The following is a 14,131-nucleotide window of genomic DNA, read 5'->3' as shown; positions in this document are numbered from 1 at the left end:
GGTCTGTGCTTTGGGCTCTCTTGGTTCAGAGCCGCCCTTTTAACCTTGGCCACCCTCCGGAAAGGCTCCTCTATGCTGGGCAAGGGTCCTAAAGCCATTTTCCCCTTGTCCCGGGCCTTCCTCCCCCTCTGACAGGGGTCACAGGATCGGCAGTACTGTCGGACAGTAACAAAGACCCCAGGCCAGTAAAAGCTCCGTAGCAGCCTCTGCTGGGTACGCCAGGTTCCCTGGTGCCCTGAGAGAGGAATGTCATGGCCCCGGCACAGCAGCTGGCGGCGATACTTCTGGGGTACCACCAGCTGCCTCCTGATCCCCCCTGACTCCATTTTCCCTGGGGGAGCCCATTCTCGGTACAGGAACCCCTTCTCCCACAGGAACCATTTCCGGCCACCTCGTCCCATGGTCTGTACTGCATTGAGGTCGGCCAGGTCCCTTATCTTCCGCAAGGAGGGATCTCTCTGTAACTCGGCCTGGAACTCAGCAGCTGGGACGGGGATGGCCACCTGCTCTTTCTCGCCCGCTGGGTCCGAAGCTGCAGCCTCCCTGAGCCGTGTCCCTGGGCGTTCCCTCCCCACCAGGTTAGGGTCCTGCGCCTCGGGCAAGGCACCCCCCCCAAGGCCAGGGCGCAGTGCCCCTCGCCGGCTCGGGCTACGGGTCACGACCAGGGCACCCTGGGGGTTGCTTGGCCAGTCCTCCAGGTCCCCCCCCATCAACACCTCAGTGGGCAAATACGGGTGTACCCCCATGTCCTTGGGGCCCTCCTTGGCCCCCCACTTCAGGTGCACCCTCGCCACAGGCACCTTGAATGGGGTCCCGCCCACCCCCATCAGGGTCAGGTAGGTGTCGGGCACCACCCGATCTGGGGCCACCACCTCGGGCCGGGCCAGTGTCACCTCAGCGCCTGTGTCCCAGTATCCATTGACCTTCCTCTCATCCACCTCCAGGGGAACAAGGTACTCTCTCCGGAGGGACATCCCTGCGCCCACCGTATAAACCAAAAACCCTGAGTCTGGAGCATCCAGCCCCCTAGAGGAGCTGGCCTGGAGCTCTCCTCCCTCCTTAGCAGGTGGTACTCTGCCAGCCCCCCTTCCCTGGGAATGCTGCCTCTCGCCCGGCTGGGTCTCTACCCAGTCAACCCTCTGTGGGTTCGGTCTGCTCAGTCTGTCCCTGAGCCTGGGGCACTGGGCCCGTATGTGGCCTCTCTGGCCACAGTGATAGCAGCCCATGTCCCGTGGGTCCCCTCGAGCCGGTCGGATGGACCTGACGCTGGATGTTCCCCTTTGGTGGGGGTTCTCCATATTTCCCCACTGGGAGGTCCCATGGTGATCCTCTCTCTGAATTGTGGTGGGACTGTTCCTTTGGGACTCCTCCCAGTTATCCCCGGCCCGACTGTTCACACACTCGTCGGCCAGCTGGCCTGCGTGCTGCGGGTTCTCTGGCTTTTGGTCCATCAACCATCGTCTCAGGTCGGATGGTCACTGCTCATACACGTGCTCCAGTACGGATAGGTCAAGCAGGTCCTCTATAGTTTGGGCCCCAGCTGTCCACTTGCGGGCATACCCCTGCGCCCGGTTGGCTAGTTGTAGGTATGTGACCTCACGGGTTTTACACTGATGTGACGAAGTGGGACTGTTCTTAATGTTTTCCTCAGTTTCCCCTATGCAGTTCTTAAGTATCTAGGGGTGGGATCAGGGTGTAGGGTTGCTGCAGAGCAAAGGGCCAGTGCACATAAATGCCCGACACTCTGTCTCCTGGCAACTGATGGCCTGGGCCCCTCCTCCGCCAAGGTGCCAACTGAAGGTGTTGGAGACAAAGGGGTCAGGTGACCTCCTGGCCCGGGAAAGAGACAAAGCCCAGAGAAGGAGGGGCTGGACGGGGGTGGGAGTTTGGGGCTGGCTGGGGACTGGAAGGGAGGGTAGATGGGGGTCTGCCTCGCGGGGCCCCAGAATGGACCCGGTGGAGGGGTCCCGTTCTCCGCTGGACCTACAAGCTCTGTTTTAGACCGTGTTCCTGTCATCTAATAAACCTCTGTGTTACTGGCTGGCTGAGAGTCACGTCTGACTGCGAAGTGGGGGTGCAGGACCCTCTGGCTCCCCCAGGACCTCGCCTGGGCGGACTCGCTGTGGGAAGCGCACGGAGGGGCATATGCTGAATGCTCCCAGGAGAGACCCAGGAGGTGAAGCCGTGTGAGCTTTTTGCCCTGAAGACGGTCTGCTCCGGAGAGAGGAGGCTCCCCAAAGTCCTGCCTGGCTTTGTGGGGAGCAGTTCCAGAGCATCGCAGTAAAATGAAGGGGGGATACCGAGGACTAGGCGTGCTGAAGGCTCAGAGCGGGACGGTTTCAGCGGGCGATTAACCCCTAGGAGTGTGCGGCCAGTGAGTAACGGGGTTCCCCTGGGGATTGCAGCGAGTGGTCCCAGGGGCGGAGGAGTCTGAAGCTCGACCCTGGCAAAGAGGTGATACCACGAGAAGGACTGGCACACTAGGGGTTCTTCCTGGAAACCAGGGGGAGCTGAGAGCACACAGGCCTGTGAGTCCAAAGCAACTTGGGAACAGCGGAGTGATGGCCTATCACCATCTCCTCAAGAAGGACTTTGTGATCCTGTGCAGAAAGAGAGGGTTACGCATTGGGAAGTTCACCAAGGCCCAGTGAATTGTGCAGCTGGAGGACGAGGACCGCTCTAAGGTTAATCCCAGTCTGGCTTAATCCCAGTCTGTCAGTACCTACGCGGGGAGCAAATATTACCCCCTTTCTGCTACAAACTGGTGTATTTCACGCTCTAGACCCCAGCCCTGGAACAGCCCCTGACGCCGTTCCCCTCCATCGGAAATCTCACCCGGACACTAGTGCCCCCTGTCCAGGGAGCGACTTGGCCCCCAGCCCCGGTCCAAGGAGAAATCTGACCTCCTCGTGCCAACAGCTTCCCCCAACAGGCGTCTGCATCACCAACGTCACTAAGAGCCATGCAGCATTTCTCCCAAGCCTCAGCACCCGCTCGCTGTCACAGAGTGGGGGGGAGTCAGGGCCCTGCACCCCTCTTCCTGCGATTCACCATGACTCTCATCCAGCCAGTAAAGCGGAGGGTTTATTGGACAGTAGGAACGCAGTCTAAAACAGTGTTTGTAGGTACAGCCAGGACCCCTCAGTCAAGTCCTTCTGGGGGGCAGGGAGCTTAGACCCCAGCTTGGGGTTCCCTGTGTTCCACCACCCAGCACCAAACTGAAACCCCCCAAACCCTCCAGCAGCTCCTCTCTTCCCCCTCCCCCCAGCTCCTCCTCTCCTTTGTCCAGTCTCCGGGCCAGAAGGTGTCACTTCTCCCACCCCCGTCCTGGCTCAGGTTACAGCTCAGGGATCTTCCTTGAAGGGAAGTCCCCCTGTGTCGAACTGGGACTGTTCTTGCTGTGGTCTGTGAATGCTGAGTGGGGAGTGTTGGCTGGGAAGGTTGCAGGGGAGTGTGGCTAGGATAGTCTGCATTGGGGGATGGGAGACTGACCGAGGGAGAATACCTGAGCGTGTAACATGAGAACCCAGGAAGGGGTTAGAGGCCAGGTGACACCTCCGCCGGGAAACTGAACAAAGGCTGGGGGAGGGGTCGCTGGGGAGAGTTTCAGAGCTGGCTGGTGGAAGGGCTGGGAGGCAGACAGGGCTCTGACCCCCCCAAGTGGCTGTGGTGCCCTGGGACCACAAGATGCACCTAATTGGGGGGGAACCTGTTGTCTGTGCCTGCAAGACCTGTCTTGGACTGTGTTCCTGTTGTCTAAATAAACCTTCTGCTTTACTGGCTGGCTGAGAGTCATGGTGAATCGCAGGAAGCCGGGGGTGCAGGGCCTTGTGTCCCCCACACTCCGTGACAACTGGTGGCAGTGGTGGGATGTACTGCACCCCATGGACGGCACTTCCTGCAGTAAGTGACTGGGGAGCAGTAAAACGAAGGGGGATTGGCGGGGACCAGGTGGGCTGAAGAGTCAGAGAGAGATGGTTCAGGGGGTGATTGACCCCTGGGAGTGTGTGACCAGAGAGAAGGACCTTTGCAGTAACAGGGTCCCCCGGGGGATCGCAGCGAGCGGTCCCGGGGCGGAGGAGTCTGCAGCTCGACCCTGGCAGAGAGGGGGTGACCTGAAGAGGGGCTGGCACACTAGGGGTCCCCCTGGAATGGTGGAAAGCGGAGAGCACAGGCCGGCGAGTGGCCAGCCGGAGGATGGATGCTAAACGCCTTAAGAGTGACCTGGTGGAGCTGTGCAAGCAGAGGGGGCTGCGCATTGGGAGGTCCACCAAAGAACAGCTCATTGCCCAGCTGGAGGAGAGGGATCGCTTGGATGAACCGAGCCCCGTCCCTGAGGAAAGCCGCCCGGCGGATGCAGCGTGGGCCCTGGGGCCTGAGATGGCTCGGAGGGGTCAGACTGCTGCCGAGGACATCCCGAGACCCTGCCTACCTATACCTAGGGGAGGGGTTGGGGGAAGCCCAGCGAATACCGGGGTCACCCCGGTGGCCAGCAGGGGATCGTCCCGGCAGAGCTCCCCGTCCCGGGAGCGGATGCGGCTGGAATGTGAATGGGAGATGAGACTGAAAGAGCTCGAGTTAAGGCAGTAAGAACTGAAGCAGGAGCGGGAAGAGAAGGAGAAACAACATGAGCGGGACCAACGTCAGCATGAGCTGGAACTGGCCAGGCTGAGGAGCAGTGAGGCCCCGGCTGCGCTGAGTGAGGGGGGACCCAAGACTGCAAAGAGCTTTGATCAGTGCTTCCTGGCCCAGCGTAAGGAGGGGGAGGACATGGATACCTTCCTGACGGCCTTTGAGAATACCTGCGAGCTGCTCCAGGTTGACCCTGCAGACAGGCTCCAGTTTCTCATCCCTCACTGGACCCCACAGCCAGGGAGGTGTACAGCCGACTGAAAGGGGCGGAGACAGGGGACTACGAACTGTTCAGAAAGGCCCTGCTCCGCGAGTTTGGGCTGAGCCCTGAGATGTACCGGAAAAGGTTCTGGAGTCAGTGTAAAACCCGTGAGGTCACATACCTACAACTAGCCAACCGGGCGCAGGGGTATGCCCGCAAGTGGACAGCTGGGGCCCAAACTATAGAGGACCTGCTTGACCTATTCGTACTGGAGCACGTGTATGAGCAGTGCCCATCCGACCTGAGGCGATGGTTGATGGACCAAAAGCCAGAGAACCGCAGCACGCAGGCCAGCTGGCCGACGAGTGTGTGAACAGTCGGGCCGGGGATAACAGGGAGGAGTCCCAAAGGAACAGTCCCACCACAACCCAGAGAGAGAGTCACCATGGGACCTCCCAGCGGGGAAATATGGAGAACCCCCACCATCCAGCGTCAGGTCCATCGGACCTGCTCGTGGGGACCCACGGGACATGGGCTGCTATCACTGCGGCCAAAGAGGCCACATACGGGCCCAGTGCCCCAGGCTCAGGGACAGACTGAGCAGACCGAACCCACAGAGGGTTGACTGGGTAGAGACCCAGCCAGACGAGGGGCAGCATTCCCAGGGAAGGGGGGCTGGCAGAGTACCACCTGCTAAGGAGGGAGGAGAGTTCCAGGCCAGCTCCTCTGGGCGGCTGGATGCTCCAGACTCAGGGTTTTTGGTTTATACGGTGGGCGCGGGGCTGTCCCTGCGGAGAGAGTACCTTGTTCCCCTGGAGGTGGATGGGAGGAAGGTCAATGGATACTGGGATACGGGCGCAGAGGTGACGCTGGCCTGGCCCGAGGTGGTGGGCCCAGTTCAGGTGGTGCCCAACACCTACCTGACCCTGACAGGGGTGGGCGGGACACCAGTCAAAGTGCCCGTGGTGAGGGTACACCTGAAGTGGGGGGCCAAGGAGGGCCCCAAGGATGTGGGGGTACACCCGTATTTGCCCACTGAGGTGTTGATGGGGGGGACCTGGAGGACTGGCCAAGCAACCCCCAGGGTGCCCTGGTCGTGACCCGGAGTCAGAGCCGGCGAGGGGCACTGCACCCTGGCCTTGGGGAGGGTGCCTTGCCCGAGGCGCAGGACCCTAACCTGGTGGGGAGGGAACGCCCAAGGACACGGCTCAGGGAGGCTGCGGCTTCAGACCCAGCCGGCGAGAAAGAGCAGGTGGCCATCCCTGTCCCAGCTGCTGAGTTCCAGGCCGAGTTACAGAGAGATCCCTCCTTGCGGAAGATAAGGGACCTGGCCGACCTCAATGCGGTACAGACCATGGAGCGAGGTGGCCGGAAAAGGTTCCTGTGGGAGAAGGGGTTCCTGTACCGAGAATGGGCTCCCCCAGGGAAAATGGAGTCAGGGGGGATCAGGAGGCAGCTGGTGGTACCCCAGAAGTATCGCCGCCAGCTGCTGTGCCGGGCCCATGACATTCCCCTCTCAGGGCACCAGGGAACCTGGCGTACCCAGCAGAGGCTGCTACGGGGCTTTTACTGGCCTGGGGTCTTTGTTACTGTCCGACAGTACTGCCGATCCTGTGACCCCTGTCAGAGGGGGAGGAAGGCCCGGGACAAGGGGAAAACGGCTTTAGGACCCTTGCCCATCATAGAGGAGCCTTTCCAGAGGGTGGCCCAGGTTAAAAGGGCGGCTCTAAACCAAGAGAGCCCAAAGCACAGACCTCCAGACTGGAGCGCTGGGAGAAGACCACAGCCCAGTTGGAGCCCCAGAGGTATGGGGGTGGGAAAAGGGCACAGGCCGCATAAACCTTCCCACATGCGAACTGCGAGTGCCATCAAGCACCCCCGACCTAAGGGAGGGCGTGAAACTGGAGGGGCCTGGTGTAATTCTCACCAAGGAATGGGAGGGATGCTGGGGCATCCATGGGAACGGGGGTAGGTTCGAACTTCCCCGGGTCACTGGCTAAAGTGACCCCGCTCAGTTCGGTCTCGAAGGGGGGAGAGATGTGACGAACTGGGACTGTTCTTACTGTGGTCTGTGAATGCTGACAGGGGAGTGTGGCTAGGATGGTCTGCATTGGGGGATGGGAGACTGACCGACGGAGAATACCTGAGCATGTAACATGAGAACCCAGGAAGGGGTTAGAGGCCAGGTGACACCTTGGCCCGGAGACTGAACAAAGGCTGTGGGAAGGGTCGCTGAAGGGAGGGTCTCAGGAGCTGGCAGGTAACGGAGGGGAGCCCGGACGGGGCTCTGACCCCCCCAATGGGGCTGTGGTGCCCCTGGGACTCCAAGATGGACCTAACTGGGTGGGATCCTGTTGTCTGTGCCTGCAAGACCTGTCATGGACTGTGTTCCTGTCCTCTAAATAAACCTTCTGCTTTACTGGCTGGCTGAGAGTCACGGTGAATCGCAGGAAACCGGGGGTGCAGGGCCCTGAGTTCCCCAATACTCCGTGACACTGGCCACCTGGACTGAACAAACCTTTGGTCTCTTCCCCAATCAAAAGATCCTTAGGCAATAACCCCCTTGCCCCAGCTATAACTTCATGCTGAGTCCCATTCCATTCAAGGTGGATTCTGGCTAAAGCCACGTGTACAGTAACTCATAGAGGACATCAACATTCACACTCTCTATGAATTTTCCATTACCACTCCCATACCGAGCATTGGCACGGCTTATGGGGTACATTCGGTTACACCCGGACAACTGCTCAGAGTTATACCACAGACCAACATTGGTAGAAACTGGACTTTCAAGAGGATACAATTTCTGCTGTTCTTCCCTTGCTCTTGTGACTTGGAGCTGAAGTCAGGCCATGTCCTGTAGCATCTGGTGAGTTTTCTTCTTCCTTTCAGCAGCTTCTCTCTGTATCTCGGCTCCCTTCTGCTTTTCCAGCCATCGACTGTCTGCTAGGTTCTGTTCACGCTCAGATTGCAGTTTACTTGCTGCCTTTTGCATTCCAAGCTTTTCTGCAGCTTCTGTTGTGCCAGGTAAGGGCTGTGCTCCTGTCCCTGATCACTGGCCATGAACAGATCTCTCAGTTCTTGATTTGTAGCGTCTTTCTAAAGCGTATCCCCTTCTCTGAACACACATCTTCCAGGGCTTTCTGGTCAGGTCCCTCCTATGCTCTTTGCTCACCCATTGCAACTGCTCTTTCACCAACCAAACTCTCAATCCCAAAATTCCAATGTGGATAGTGTGGAGTTCTGACCCAAAGCTTCATTGCCCTGGTTCTGTGGATCCTGCCGACTATGCCACTGTAGTGATGCTGGCTTTGGTGGGACCCACCTGAGAGTATTAATTCAGGACAAATTACTCAAACAGGGCAGTTACAGCCCAAGGCTGGGGTTTCTCCACCTCTAAGGCACCAAACCAGCCAGACTAAGAGGACTTCGTTCTCACCCCACTGGCTAACCACAAGTCTCACAAGCAATTCCCTCAGACACTCCAGTTTCCCAATATCACCACCAGTGCCACTTGTCATGGGGACAATTGGTTATGAAAACCAATACCCCAATAAAAGAAAAAAAGTTCTCCCAATCCCAAAGGACCAAGCCCCAGATCCAGGTCAATATACAAGTCAGATCTCACACACAAATCCTGCTGTTGCCAATCCTTTAGAATCTAAAATCTAAAGGTTTATTCATAAAAGGAAGAAATATCGCTGAGAGCTAGAATTGGTTACATGGAATCAGTTACGTACAGTGACGGCAAAGTTCTTGGTTCAGGCTTGTAGCCGGGATGGAATAAACTGCAGGTTCAAATCAAGTCTCTGGCACATCCCCAGCTGGGACGGGTCATTCAGTCCTTTGTTCAGAGCTTCAGCTTGTAGCAAAGTCCCTCCAGAGGTGAGAAGCAGGATTGATGACAGGATGGAGGAGCTGCAGCTGCCTTTTATAGTCTCCTCCAGGTGTGAGAACATCTCTTTGTTCTTACTGTGGAAAACTACAGCTAAATGGAGTCTGGAGTCACCTAGGCAGGTCCCTGCATGCCTGCTGAGTCACAAGGCGTATCTGCCGTCTCTCAATGGGGCAGTTGTGTAGCTGATGGGCCTTAATGGGCCATCCAGCAGGCTAGGCAGAGCTGACACCAGCTTGTCTGGGGTGTCACCCGGAAGCAGAGCACAAGCGGTAAACACAGATAGAAATACAATATTCATAACTTCAACTACAAAAATGATCCATGCACCCAGCCAGCATAATCATAACCAGCAACCCATAGCCTGGTCTTAGACATCTTATTTGACCCCCTTTATACAAGATTTGGTGCCACTCCAGGACCTTGGTTGCAACAATGATCTACATGGTCCCAGTTCATGTCAATAACGTGACAGTGGAATTCATTGCATTACGCCCTCTTAATTGTTTATTAATTCAGTCCCCATATCAGCCGCTCCATTATCTCGCCCTGGATCTGTTTCAGACAAACAGGTCTATAATTATAACGAATGACACGGATATCTGGGTGGACTGGGTGTTTCTGAGAAACGGGAAGGTGGGGCAGCCGCCATCCAAAAGAGGAGATAAGATGTTAGGCGTAGAGAACGCAGGGATTGCAGAAATTTCAGAGTGAACTAGCCCAGTGACTCAGTTTCCCTAATTTATTATGCATCGCCACCCGGCCGGTGCATGGGAGTGAAGACCCCCCCTGGGAGGGAGACATCGATGGAGGTCACCCCTGTCGGCTGCCTGGCTCTGGAAATGACCCCAGAGGTACACAGACAATTAACTCATAATGAGCGGTAGGGGCTGCAGGCCTGGGCGTGAGCAGATGGGCTTTGAAGCCCTGCTGGTGCCCCGGCCACGACCACATGGAGCCAAACCGAGACAGGCCTCCTGGAAGCCACAGAAAACAAGCGTCATTGCTTCTGCCAGGAAAGTCCGACTCCAGCCTGGCTCGTCCCAGCCGCTCCTAGCTGCCCTAACCCCGCGGCGAATCCACGCTGCCTGGCCTCACCGCCCTTCCCTAGCTCAGACGGGCCCATGGGGCCCATCCAGCCTGACCCGCCACAGCCCAGGCTGGAGACCTGCTCCCCACGCCATTCCCAGAGCAGATCTGGTAGGAACCCAGTTCGTCTGGGTTCAACACTTGTCACTGACGGCGAATCCACCGCGAACCTGGGGACAAGCCCCCCTCACTGTTAGACGTTTTCCATCTTGTTTCCAGTCCGAATTCGTCTGGTTCCAACTCCCGGCCCTCGACCGGGTTAGACCTGCCTCTGCCAGTGAAACATTCGCTCCCCGCGTCGGTACTTACAGCCCGGGATCCGTCACCCCTTCGCCACCTCTTCGTTACGCTAACTGAGCTCCTGGAGTCTCTCACTCGCAGGCAGGGTTTTTAATCCTTCTCCTGGCTCCTCTCTGACCCCTCTCCGATGGAATCACCCTCCGGCCGGAACTGTGGGCAGCGTCTGGGCCCGATCCAGCAGTGAAATCGCCTCTCTGCCCCTACGCGAGATTCCCGCTTACGCAGCCCGGGATGGCGTTCGCCCTTCTGGTCACAGCGTCGCCCCGGGAGCTCACGTTCCGCTGATTACCCTCCCCGCCCCCCAAATCTGCTTCAGAGTCGCTGCTCCCCAGGAGAGACTCCCCGGCCCATGTACGGCTGACGCGCCTCGTTCCGTGTTGTGTACGGTGGCATTTAGCCGCATTCAAACCACAGTACTGGGTTGTGATCCCCATCGCTCTGAACCGGGGACCCGGCCTCTCCCTCGTTCCCACGCCTTATTTCCCACGGAAGTGTTAACAGTGGGATCCTGGTGCTATAACGGGGGGAGGGATAGCTCAGTGGTTTGAGCATTGGCCTGCTAAACCCGGGGTTGTAAGTTCAATCCTTGAGGGGACCACTTAGGGATCTGGGGCAAAATCAGTACTTGGTTCTGCTAGTGAAGGCAGGGGGCTGGACTCGATGACCTTTCAAGGTCCCTTCCAGCTCTAGGAAATAGGATATCTCCATTAATTATTACTATAGTGGTGTTAGCGGTGGGATACTACGTCCAAAGTGGTAACAGTGGGATGCTGGCCCCATAAAGGCACCCGGTGTCAGCGGGGATGGTTGAATCGTTTGGTGTGAGGCCAGAGGTGTTGTCATGACGTGTTTGCTCTGGGAGATTTGGGCCGATGAGGCAGCAGAACCCTAGGTGGGTGGCGTAGGAACCTTGCATCATGTGCCCCGGGGTAGTCGGGGGCAGGATTAACCTAATTATAGCCCTGACCCCATGCCGAGAGAAGGCGAGGCTGACCCCTTTGCACTGCCCACACAGGCTGGAACCCAGCCCAGCCCGCCCTCCCCGGGTATAAAACACCCCTGCTCCGTGCCAGGAGCTGTACATCTGCTGCTGGCTTCCTCCTCTCGCCTACCCAGCCATGGACAGCTCCCTGCACGCCACGCTCGGCCTTCTGCTCGGCTGCTGCCTGTGGGGCGCATGGGGCCAGACCAAGATCCACGTTAGCAATGGGGGGATATGGGGCACGTGGGGCGCAGAACAGTCCTGCCCCGGCAACAGCTTCGCCGTTGGGTTCTCCCTGAAGGTAAAGATTCACACTCGCCAGCCCGGCTCCCCCCTGCCCCACTCCCTGCCCCCTTCCCTAGCCCAGCTCCCCCTGTCCCTGCCCTCCTTCCCAACTCGGATCCCCCTGCCCCACAGCCCTGAGCCCCTCTGCTCAATTTCCCCATCCCCACACCCCTCTGCCCCCCATCTCCTTGCACTGAAGTGATGGGGGACCAGTCTCTAATGCCCAGGCTTGTTCCCCCCAATGCCCCGTTGCAGGTGGAGCTGCCCCAGCTCGCCGGGGAAGACACGGCGCTGAACGGGATCCGGCTGCTCTGCTCCGACAGCAGCACCATCCAGTCCAAAGTGGGGCCGTGAGTACCGTGGGGAGTTGCCCAACGTAGGGTGCGGGCACCTGGCAGAGGGGGCACCGGGCTCCATGCGCACAAGTGGAAAAGGGGTGTCACCAACAGAGCTGGGGTCGGTGGCAGAGATGGGAGGGTGGCATCAATGGTGGGACGTCGGTGTCAGCAGTGGGTTAGTGGTGGCAGTGGTGGGATCGCTGTATTGATAGAGGGTTAGTGGTGGCACAGGTGGGAATGTGGTGGTGGCAGGGGTGGGATACTAGGGCAGCAGCTCCCAGCCCAGGGTGGCAGAGGTTGGGGGGAAGGCAGCACCCCCTGTGGGCCGTACCCAGCTGACCCATTCTCTCCTCCCAGGTGGGGCTGGTGGGGCCTAGTGATGAAATGTCCCTCGGGGCAGCGGCTGACCCAGTTCCGGCTGCGGGTGGAGCCCTGCCGGGGCCTCAAGGACAACATGGCCGCCAAGAACATTGAGTTCGTCTGCACGGGCGGGGTGAAGCTGAGGGGGGACGGGCTGTGCCGGGGCAAGTGGGGCCCCCAGAGCCACTCCTGTGGCCCGCGGGGCATCTGCACCATTGCCACCAAGGTGGAGGCCCCCCAGGGCAAAGGGGACGACACAGCCCTGAATGATGTCTACTTCAGATGCTGCAGGCCTGAAACCCTGACCCCCACCACAACCCTGCCCCCTACCACCACAACCCAGTCCCCCACCTCTACGCAGCCCCCCACCTCCACAACCCAGTCCAACGTGGGGCCGTGAGTACCGTGGGGAGGGGCCCAACAAAGGGTGTGGGCAGGTGGCAGAGGGGGCACCGGGCTCCATGCGCACTAGTGGAATAGGGGTGTCACCAACAGAGCGGGGGTCAGCGGGGGGGTTAGCAGTGGCAGAGATGGGAGGGTGGCATCGATGGCGGGACGTCAGTGACAGCAGTGGGTTAGTGGTGGTAAAAGTGGGATCATGGTATTGACAGTCGGTTGGAGGGCAGGGATGGGATCATGGTATTGACAGCAGATTACTGGTGTTAGCGGTGGGATTGTGGGATTGGCAGTGGGTTAGTGGGGGCAGGGGTGGGATCGTGGTATTGGCAGTGGGTTAGTGGTGGCGGAGATGGGATCGCGGTATTGATAGAGGGTTAGTGGTGGCAGCAGTGGGATCGCGGTGGTGGTAGCGGTGGGATACTAGTGCAGCAGCTCCCAGCCCAGAGTGGCAGAGGTTGGGGGGAAGGCAGCACCCCCGGTGGGCCGTGCCCCACTGACCCGTTCTCTCCTCCCAGGTGGGGCTCGTGGGGCCCAGTGAAGAAAGGTCTCTCGGGGCAGCGGCTGACCCAGTTCCGGCTGCGGGAGGAGCCCTGCCGGCGCCTCAAGGATGACACAGCTGCCAACAACATCGAGTTCGCCTGCACGGGCGGGGCGGAGCTGAGGGGGGATGGGCGGAGCTGAGGCAAGTGGGCCCCCAGAGCCGCTCCAGCGGCCCACGGGGCATCTGCACCATCGCCACCAAGGTGGAGGCCCCCCAAGGCAAAGGGGACGACACGGCCCTGAATGATGTCTACTTCAGCTGCTGCAGTTCGTCTGGAATGATTGTTGGTCGGCCTTGACGGCTCCCCAATGCCCCCTGCCCCCCTAATCCCCGGTATTTCCACTCCCCGCCCCCCCCACGAACCCTGCTCCCCTGCCAGCCTCTGTGTGTGTGACCCCCCCCAATAAACCACGTGCTTTGGACCTGAGCTGAACGGTGTCTGCCTCTTATTGGCCGGATGCAACCCTGGCAATGGGCGGGAGGGGGAGAAGTCGCTCTTCCCCCCCAGCGAAGGTGGGGCAGGGGCCTGTCCCTTCTAGGGGGTGCCGGCTCCCAACCGGTCCCAGGCCAGGGCTGGCTCTCCGCAGTCTCTCCTGCTTCGCTGTCCCGGCATCTGGAACCCGGTCAGACCGGGTCCCTGCGACGGGCTTGTTCCTCTCTGCGTTAATTAGCCGAGTGACTCCACTTCCTGGAGGAAGCCTCGTTTCACTGCCGATCCCAGCACTAGTCCACGACATGAGGTATAATCACTGTGGCCAAAAGGGGCACAAGGTGGCCCAGTGCCTGAAGATGAAGGAAATGGCGGCCAAGCAGAACCCGCGGGGTGTGAACTGGGTGGAAGTCCACCGAGAGGGGGCACCGCCGGGCCCGGGGGCTGCAGTCGAGAGGGCTGTGCCAGGGGGAGGGGACCACCAGGCCAGGCCAGCAGGGGAAGGCGGGGCCCCAGGTCCAGAGCACCCATACCCAGTCCACTGGGTGAGCGTGGGACAGGCCCTGGGGGACACTCGCCACATCATCCCCATTGAGGTGGGGGGAAGACACATCCAGGGGTTCTGGGACACGGGTGCAGAGGTGACGCTGGCACGGTCCGAGGTGGTGGACCCAGACC

At 59.5% G+C, this 14,131-nt stretch overlaps 1 protein-coding gene across 1 annotated transcript; it reads left to right on the top strand.

Moving 5' to 3' along the window:
* The first annotated feature begins 11,220 nt into the window (after positions 1-11,220).
* LOC101951776 (vitelline membrane outer layer protein 1-like) lies at positions 11,221-13,163 on the top strand. The gene is made up of 4 exons (XM_005314522.4): positions 11,221-11,401; positions 11,641-11,735; positions 12,081-12,479; positions 12,998-13,163. The coding sequence occupies exons 1-4, from the start codon at positions 11,237-11,239 to the stop codon at positions 13,161-13,163; spliced, it is 825 nt and encodes a 274-aa protein (XP_005314579.3). The 5' UTR covers positions 11,221-11,236.
* Positions 13,164-14,131: the final 968 nt, after the last annotated feature.

The sequence above is a fragment of the Chrysemys picta genome, chromosome 16, assembly GCF_011386835.1.
Source record: "Chrysemys picta bellii isolate R12L10 chromosome 16, ASM1138683v2, whole genome shotgun sequence".
NCBI lineage: Eukaryota > Metazoa > Chordata > Testudines > Emydidae > Chrysemys > Chrysemys picta.
This window is presented reverse-complemented; position numbering and strand designations above follow the sequence as displayed.

Coding starts and splice junctions, on each gene's coding strand:
- LOC101951776 (XM_005314522.4), top strand. CDS start 11,237: ATGGACAGCTCCCTGCACGCCACGCTCGGCCTTCTGCTCGGCTGCTGC. Junction 11,402..11,640: donor CCGTTGGGTTCTCCCTGAAG/GTAAAGATTCAC, acceptor GCCCCGTTGCAG/GTGGAGCTGCCCCAGCTCGC. Junction 11,736..12,080: donor ATCCAGTCCAAAGTGGGGCC/GTGAGTACCGTG, acceptor CTCTCCTCCCAG/GTGGGGCTGGTGGGGCCTAG.